Source organism: Ananas comosus, linkage group 6, assembly GCF_001540865.1.
Source record: "Ananas comosus cultivar F153 linkage group 6, ASM154086v1, whole genome shotgun sequence".
NCBI classification, from domain to species: domain Eukaryota; kingdom Viridiplantae; phylum Streptophyta; class Magnoliopsida; order Poales; family Bromeliaceae; genus Ananas; species Ananas comosus.
In genome coordinates this window covers 11233352-11242943 of record NC_033626.1, presented here as the reverse complement: position 1 = coordinate 11242943, position 9592 = coordinate 11233352, and the positions used below count along the sequence as shown (strand labels likewise).

Below are 9592 nucleotides of genomic sequence, written 5' to 3'. Positions count from 1 at the left end.
GCGTGATGCACCGGGCGCAAACAAAGGAATCTCTCTATTTAGACAGCAAGGGACGGCGCGGGTACAGAAAAGCACCCGGATTAAAATAAAATAAAATAAAATAAAATAAAATTATAGAGAGAGAGAGAGACTCAAGAATTTAGTAATTAATAATAATTTAATTAAATGCGATTTTTTGAACGCAGGAAAAGGCCAAATGAGAGAGGTGCGGTGTGTGGGGGTTATTTTGTGGGTGCGCTTTGGAAAGCGCCCGGTGTGGTGGAGAATCCCAATGCTCAGAGAGAGGGAGAGAGAGAGAGAGAGAGAGAGAGAGAGAAGGAGAAGGGGGGAGGCAGTGCGGAGTCTGAGCGAGAGAGAGAGAGAGAGAGCGAGAGAGAGAGAGAGAGAGAGAGATGAGTAGTCGATGAGCCAATAAATATACAAATCGCACCGTAACGTCGCCCTTTTACTCCTCTCTACGCCAATTCGTCCGCCCAAATCTCGTCATTATTTTATCCTTATTTTTATTTTTATTTTTATTTTTTAAGTTTGCGCCCACATGACCACTACTTCCCCCATCTGATCCCCTTGCCCTAAATCTTGAATCTGCTACTCCTTTTTCTTCGTCGTCGTCGTCGTCGTCGTCGTTGTGGCGCTGTAGATCTGTCTCCTCCATGAGAGAGGAGGCCTCGGAGATGTCGGAGGACGAGGAAGCGGGCGGGGCGAAGGAGCGGTGGGCGCCCGATCTCGGCGGAGGGGGAGAGGGAGGGGGATCGGCGGTGCCGTTCTCGGACAGGGTGCTGGAGATAGTGCTGGAGAACGTGCTGCAGTTCCTGACGTCGCGGCGCGACCGCAACGCGGCGTCGCTGGTGTGCCGGTCCTGGTACCGCGCGGAGGCGCAGACGCGGCGCGACCTCTTCATCGGGAACTGCTACGCGGTGGCGCCGCGGCGCGCCACGGAGCGATTCCGCGGCGTGCGGTCGATCGTGCTCAAGGGCAAGCCCCGGTTCGCGGACTTCAGCTTGGTGCCCTACGGGTGGGGCGCGCACTTCTCCTCCTGGCTCTTCGCCATGGCCCCCGTCTACCCCTGGCTCGAGAGGATCTGCCTCAAGCGGATGACCATCGCCGACGACGACCTCTCCCGAATCGCCCACTCCTTCCCCCTTTTCAAAGACCTCACTTTGATCTGCTGCGACGGCTTCAGCACCGTCGGCCTCGCCATCATCGCCGACAAGTGCAGGTACGAGTACCCGATCCTGTTAGCTCACCTACTACCTGTTAGATCTGAATCCCCCTTAACCCTAGGATTCTAAACCCTAATCTGCGAGGAGTGCGAGATTTGTGTGATTGACGAATGCCGCTGTTTCCTAGGCATCTCCGAGTGTTAGATCTGATAGAGGACTACTTGGAGGACGAGGACGACGACGAGGTCGTTGATTGGATCTCCAGGTTTCCGGAAACCACCACTAGTTTGGAATCGCTTGTGTTCGACTGCGTGGCGGGCGCCTTCAATTTCGAAGCCCTAGAGGCCCTCGTCGCGCGCTCCCCGGGGCTCCGGCGGCTGCGGGTGAACCACCACGTCACGCTGGAGCAGCTCCGCCGCCTGATGGCGCGGGCGCCGCAGCTCACGCACCTCGGCACCGGGGCCTTCCGATCTGGCAGCGTTGGAGCTGAGGCGGAGTTAGACCTCACATCATCCTTCGCCGCATCCAAGTCGCTCGTTTGCTTGTCAGGGTTCAGGGAGGTCGAGCCCGAATACCTCCCTGCAATTTACCTGGTCTGTGCCAACCTCACCTCCCTCAACTTCAGCTTCGCCAACCTCACCGCTGAGGAGCTCAAGCCTGTCATCCAGCACTGCCGCAATCTCCGCACTTTCTGGGTACTGCTCGCTTCCCACTCCTCTTGTAAAATGATCAATTTTCTCTTTGGGATAAAAGTTGAAACCTCTGAAAATGTATTGCTAACTCTTATTTCATCTCGTCAGCACTGTGTAATCAATCATTCCCCCCCAGCAACATTATTATTGTCCCGTGTCTATACTCTTAACACATAGGAATGCAAATTAGGGATTTATTAGGACTCAATGCAATATTGTTCTCCTGATGTTAGACCTTCTCCTTCATTCCCCACACAGAGAGTAGATCGTGATTGAGGTGAGAGTTCAATTGTTGGCCATTAGCACGTGCAACAGATACGTGATGAGGAACTTTTAAGAAATTAATATTGTTTTGACTACATGTATTTAGAGGGCAAGCTTCCAAAATTAAGAATATAATGGTTTTTTAATGTGCGTGTAAAATTGAGAGCTTTCGTTTTTGAAATCTGGGCCTCTGTTGTTTGTGATTTAGGTTCTTGATACAGTGGGTGATGAAGGCCTCCTAGCCGTATCGCAGGCGTGCAGGGACCTCCGGGAACTCAGAGTGTTCCCCTTAGACGCCACAGAGGACTCTGAGGGTTCCGTGTCGGATATTGGCCTTCAGGCCATCTCAGAAGGCTGTAGGAAGCTCCAATCCATCTTGTACTTTTGCCAGCAAATGACCAATGCAGCAGTTATAGCCATGTCCAAGAACTGCCCCGATCTTGTGGTCTTCCGCCTCTGCATCATGGGCCGCCACCGCCCTGACCGGATCACCGGGGAGCCCATGGACGAGGGTTTTGGCGCTATCGTCATGAATTGCAAGAAGCTGACTAGACTTTCAGTATCTGGTTTGCTCACGGATAAAGCACTTGCGTACATCGGGAAGTATGGGAAGTTGGTGAGAACTCTATCTGTTGCTTTTGCTGGGAATAGTGATTTGGGGCTAAGGTATGTGCTAGAAGGTTGCTCTGGATTGCAGAAGCTCGAGATCAGGGATAGTCCCTTCAGCGATTCGGCATTGCTCTGTGGGGTTCACCACTATTACAACATGCGGTTCTTGTGGATGAATTCATGCAAGCTGTCCATGAGGGGCTGCAAGGATGTGGCTGAGAGGTTGCCTAATTTGATAGTTGAAGTGATAACTGATGGTACTACAAATGATGCTGAGGAAGTTGAGAGGTTGTATATGTATCGGTCTCTAGAGGGTCCAAGGAATGATGCACCACCTTTTGTGAAAATCTTGTAGTTGTTTGCCTTTCCATTAATTTGCTTAAGGGAGAAGCCAACATGGCGATAGTTTGAATTGGAGGGAGACTGGTTCTCGTAGGGAGATAAAAATCTTGTAGTACCTTTTCGAGGCCCTACAAGGAGTTCTCACGCTTCACACCGAGTAGACAAAAGAACTCCAACTATTCTTTTTGCTCGATTGTTACATTCTCTTGTGGTTGGGTGGTTGTAACGACATTTCATTTGCAGCAGAAGTTCAATCGGATCTAGATATTATTTATTCTCAACTTTCTTCTGGTTGCTTGAGTATAAATTTTAATGAAGGGGGAAATGCTGATGCATTGCCTTGGCCGATAGTACAGCTTAGTTTCACATTAAGAGCAGGGTTGAAGGATCACTGTACGGGCGACGCTAAGAGGGCTTTAAGATGGTTACCATAAGTTTATTGTGGTCATCCTTCCATCAAGCTATCCACAAAGCAAATATCGGCAGCTTAGTTCGGGTGCTTTATTGTTCCAGTATTTGTGTCTGAATCAAATGAGGTGAAACTTGCAACTATGAGCTTTTTTCCTTGTTATGTAGGAGTTCCAAAGGTCATCTTACAAGTTGTCTTCTACTATTTTTTCTGTCTTCATTTTGTCTATGCTGTTCTTGAACAACAATGAAGTGCTGTAGGAATTTGAAGCTCATCATTTTCCCTATTTTATTAATTACATACTACTGTTCCATTTAGTAATAAATGCACTAGCTTTATTGGGCTCGACTTATCTCTTTAATTTGGTTTGATTTTAGGGCCTACTAATGATTTGATTACCAACTCCTGGACATGCTGCACCCTGAAATATCTAAACCCTTTGTTTCATAGACGGTCAAGAATTGTTAGGTTCTGGTCCACAAAAGAAAGAAACAGTTCATTGATTGGAGGGTCTCTATCAATCAGATTAGTGCACCTTTGGACCTGAGTCACCATTGGTTCTTCTTTAGAGATGGGGTGGGCTGGTGAGCTGCATCCATCATATGTAGGCCCTTGGGAGTTTAAATGAACCTGGCTCTCACTTAATGCCCTATTTGTCAGCGCCTTTATTATTCAATTTAGGGAAAACTTCAAAAACCCCCCCTGTGGTTTCGCACTTTTTCATTTTAGTATCCTATGATTTAAAGTGTATCAAGTTAGTACCCTGTGGTTTCGCACTTTCTCACTTTAGTACCCTGTGGTTTAAAGTGTATTAAGTTAGTACTATGTGGTTTTATTTTTATATCAAGTTAGTACCCTATGGTTTTATTTTTGTATTAAGTTAGTACCCTGTTGTTTTATTTTTCTCTTAATAAAATATTAAACCACATGGTACTAAAGTGAGAAAGTGCGAAACCATAGGGTACTAACTTGATACACTTTAAACCACAGAGTACTAAAGTGAGAAAGTGCGAAACCACATGGTACTAACTTGATACACTTTAAACCACAGAGTACTAAAGTGCGAAAGTGCGAAACCACAGGGTACTAACTTGATACACTTTAAACCACAAAGTACTAAAGTGAGAAAGTGCGAAACCACAGGGTACTAAAGTGAGAAAGAGTGAAACCACAATAGGGGTATTTGAAGTTTTCCCTTCAATTTATGCTCGTGTAATCTCTTAATGCATGGTTTCTTTCTTCTCCTTGCTTGTATATTTCCTTAGCTTTGAACAAGAAATAACTTTATTGAAACATTATTATACTGCAGAAGCTTTTTGAGAAATCAATTAGCTCACATACATATTAGCGAAGTTCCTGTGTTAAATCTCACTGGCCATGACCATTTAGTTGTTGAGGAAGAGACATCTGCTTATTTGATTTTTGGTAACAACCTTAAGCTGTTAGAGAAACTTGTAGCTTCAATTTCTTGAGTTTTGATAACTTCCTTTGCCAAGAAACTACTGGATTTGGAATGATTGAAAAGCTAAGATTGCACTGAACAGAACTAATGGACAATCTAGGCACCTCATTATTGGACTTTTGCTGCAGCTATCTTGGATGAGATGCCAGTATACACAAGCTGAGCTACAGGTACTTACTTACATCATGTTGTTCATGTGCTCAACACTTCATATTGGTTCTCCCCTTGGTACCTTTGATGGTCATTTTCTGGTCTTTTTCTTGTTCTAAATAGTGATGAAAATGACTTGTCAATTGCAGTGTGTCAAGGAAAATCCCCATGAGATTTCAATGTCATACATAACCAAATCTCCGTAAAGTAGTTCCACATTACTTAGCGCTCCAATTTGGTATGTTGTATTGGTAGCACCTTACCTCAGTGTAAGTACTGAACTCTTTTGGGAGGATCTATGGGTGCTAAACCAGATAAAAAACAGCAGGGTTTCTGAGAATGTACTTAGTGTCATAGAGAAGGCAACAAGCGAATCAATTTGTGGCCTTATTAGCTTCCCAAATCCATGAGAATCTTGTTTTCTTATGGTCAGATTAAGGTATCGACAAACTGGAAAACCGACAATGACAGTTAACATGGTTGTACTAAAGGGGAAATTTAAAAGACTTTTTTCCCTGCGAAATAGAAACTGGGATCAACTTATCTCAAGGGAATCATTATATATGTATAATATAGAACAACATAAGAGTAGATGTCTCATCAAGGGCCATAAACTACTAAATATTTCTTTCTAATATAAACTATGCTAATAGTGAACTTTCTATATTATCCTCTTCTTTTAGCTGATCGAGCCATCATCTTAAATCGGATCAGGCTACCTTTTATGAAAAAATTACAAAAGTAAGATGAAGAAAGTAGAAAAGTAAGAAGAAATTTATATTTTGCTTGAAAAGAACAACCACCCAGAGAATAGCATACATGCTAACCAATTATTTAGCAAAATACTTTTCATGATTGATGAGATTAAATTATAGTTTGTGCAGCAATACGTCTCTCTACCAGGTGTTGCTCTCTATATATTACATCTGAAGAATAGTTCTAATATATGAAACAATAAAAATGAGCCCGAACTTAAGAAACTTTTGGATTGTATCCGATCCTGCAAGAGGTACTTCAATGAGGAAATTAGTAAAACTATTCACAATGATTCCACTAAATAAACATAATGAGATGTTATCCAAAAAATTAATCTAATAGAAAAATGGTTCGGAAATAATCCTGAAACCGATTAGATCTATAAAAGATGAACAATAACGAGTTGTTGATCCTTTTTTGTTTGCGGTGTCAAATATAAAAGACCTTTTCCTTATCTTCTTCCTCCTCTCTCTTCTCTTCATCAGGAGTGGATTGATCTTGAAACTTCACCATAGCTGATGCACAAGATTCTTTCTTTTTCGGGCCACCTTACCCCGAACTATCTCTTCAAACTTTCTATGATTGTAAGTGTGATGAGACGGCGAAGCCGTATATCTGCTCTTATCCAAGTGACTCACTCATCCATTCTCTTTCTGATACTTCCCAAAATCATGTTGATCAACCCATGGTCAAAAAGATAGCAGCAAAAGTGCAATCATTGTGTCTGAAACTAATTCTACAAAGGGTGGATTACCAATTGAGTCTCTCGCTGATAAGATATAAATTGCATGTCAATAATTAGTGATGCTCACACAATGCTGAGTCATGTATATCAGCAACAAATTAAATTATCACTATGGGGTTGCTAGAATTGTGGTATCAGATGCAGGATTGTTTGAATTTCTCATGGTAAGTTTCTCTTCTTTTCAACATTAACTCACTGAACTTTGATCACTTGATATTGATGAACAATTCATTGATATCAGTGCAGTGTGCAACAATACATCAGAAAAAGGACAAAAGAAAAGCAGTGTGTAGCATAAAGATGCATAATATTGTCGGAACAAGTTATTCTTTGATAGCTTGTACCTTTTAAGGTTTTTTTCGCGATTGTAAGTCAAAAATTTTATTGCAGCTCTTTGGAAGATCTGGATAGCCATAATTTGACGGAATAGCATATTTCACCGACGAGTTGATTTATCATACCATGACTTGATAGGATAGAATAATTTCTCATCACTGATTCATTGCAACCATTTCTAGAGAGCTAACATAGAGATGTATGCTAACATTTGATGTATTAAATTACAGATTAGTTCCCTAAACATTCATTCATTGAAACCAGTTATAGAGATGTTAAGGTGGATAAGTTTATATGTAACCTACTGCATATTTCTGTCAGAAAAAGCCTCATCACAAGGACACAATTGCCTTGTCCCAAGTGCTCTTCAGGATTATGTGGTCATCCCTGTGCTCTTCTGAATGCACAGCTATTTTGACTTGCTCGAATACAAATCATTATCTTTGATATTATTTTCCCTTTTTCACTGATTTTTGGCTGAGACTAAAAGGCAGAGTCATGAAACAGAGTAAAATTTAATCTTGTTTACTTGTCTACCACTTCAGAGACAAAAAGCTCAGGCATTTAACTGTGATTGGTTATTGCAAAAATTGTTCGGATATAGAGTTGGATCTTGTCCATGGGCAGAGCTAGAGATGCTCTCTTGTTTAATGATGTGGAGGTTGAAAGCATCTGACCCACATGTTAATGATGGAATTTATTGAGGATAATTTTTAGCCCTTGTTTTGCCTGATCTTTATATAGTTTCTCTACTCCAAGCAGCATCCAGAAAAAAAATTAAATTTAATGTCCAAAGTTTGTGCTCCAAGAAAAGTTAAAATGAGCCTGTAAAAATCAAAAGCAAAATATCTAGTTTAAAAAGCTATTGTGTCTGCTGCAGCAAAAGAAAAATATTATTAGAATCTGAGCAAAACAAACTAATCGTATTTTTTCGAACACGCCGGCAGACCCATGTCCTCAAAACCCTACAAAAATACTCTATATTGAAACCAAGAACTGCATTTTGCAAGCACGAGCTAGAGCTCAAACCCTCCAATCTCTCGGGTATTCACCGCTATACCAATCAACTGCACTAAACAGCTATTGTTGAGTGGCCTGTACAATACGAACAAAGTGTACAAAGCATTTTTTGGTTTATTTTTCTCTTATTCTTTATAAGAGGGAGCTGGTGGGCAGATTTTATTTTATTTTAAGAGCACCAGCCACAGATGAAAGTACATTTCAACCTCCCCAGAGAGAAAAAAAAAAAAAAAAAAGGGAAAAAGAAAAAGAAAAAGAAAAAGGAGGCAACCACAAAAAGATGGTCCGGATCAGGTGGAGCTCCAAAACTTGAGAGGGCCCGGTCAAAATGCGTCTTCACTACCCTACATGTGTGTAGGCTATTGTGCTTGAGTTAGAATCCCACAAACCGAAAGGTGGTCTTCCCCGAATCCGAAAGGGCCCTCAATCACTTGCCAAAATGATTCCTTGGCACTAGGGATGTCAACGGGCTGGGTTCGGGGTGAATTTTCAAAAACTCAAATCTGAACCCGAATCCGTACCCGACGGATTTTAAAAATTCGTATCAAACCCGAACCCGACCAAAATTCGAAACCTGAATCCGAAAATCCTAACCCGAAATAATTATTTCACTTTTCAATATTTTAAAATATTTTACATTAAATCTGAATTTTTAATATACAAATTCACATATAACATCATATTTTTATATACATATTATATATAATGTAAAATAAATTCGGGTTTGGGTGCGGGTCGGGTACAATCAAAATTCATATTCGAATCCATATCTGCCGGATTTTTTTGTTTTTGATATTCATATCCGAAATCATATTCATTTAGTATTAAATAAATCTGCACCATTCGGATTCGGATTTGAATAAAATTTGAATATCCGTACCCAATCGACATCCGTACTTGGGGCCAACAATGCTTAGCCTCTTTTTTCTTTTTCTTTTTTTTTACTTCTTATTGGAGCTCGTTCCAAGTCCTACTTGGCCCAAAGTTATATATTGGTATATACAGTTTTGATTAAAACAGATCAAATTCATTTATTAAATTCAGTCCAATTTAGTCAGGAAATACTTTTATTAAGTTTATGTTTAGTGAATTGCGATTAGATTAAAGGAAGATAACCGATTCGGCTCACTTTTTTTTTTTTTGAGAGATAGGTATTATGCTATTTGCTTTGCTCATCTGTTTTTTTTTAAAAAAATAACTAAAGCTTCGAATTTGTAATTTCGGGTACAAATCATCAAGTCTTTTGATACTTGCGCTAGAGAGGTTGGTGATTCGGCACAAGTGTTGCGGAGGAGGAATAAACTGAGAAGAAGTCGTAGCAAGTCTCTGTATATTTTGGTTCTTGGAATCCTCTATCCATTTTAACTTTTCCTACAGCAAGCAATTTAAGACTTTTTTTTTTTTCTTTTTCAATCAACCATACACTTAGCTTCAAATTGAGGCTACGTAGAGAGAGATTCAGCAAATGTATGCATGTTAGAGAGTGATGGTTTAGGGTTTTAAGTGCTACTATTTGTATGATCTGATTTGTGGATGAATTGCGAAGTAACTTAAGACAGTCCAGTTCTATGAACCAAACAGCCCCTTAGCGAAGTAACTTAAGACATCTCCGTGCACCATTGTATTCTTAAATGCTTATATAGA

The 9592-nt window shown here is 41.1% G+C and overlaps 1 protein-coding gene across 1 annotated transcript; it reads left to right on the top strand.

Annotated features, from left to right (window-relative positions):
• Positions 226-3796, top strand: LOC109711652 (transport inhibitor response 1-like protein). The gene is made up of 3 exons (XM_020234800.1): positions 226-1219; positions 1351-1858; positions 2328-3796. The coding sequence occupies exons 1-3, from the start codon at positions 654-656 to the stop codon at positions 3081-3083; spliced, it is 1830 nt and encodes a 609-aa protein (XP_020090389.1). The 5' UTR covers positions 226-653; the 3' UTR covers positions 3084-3796.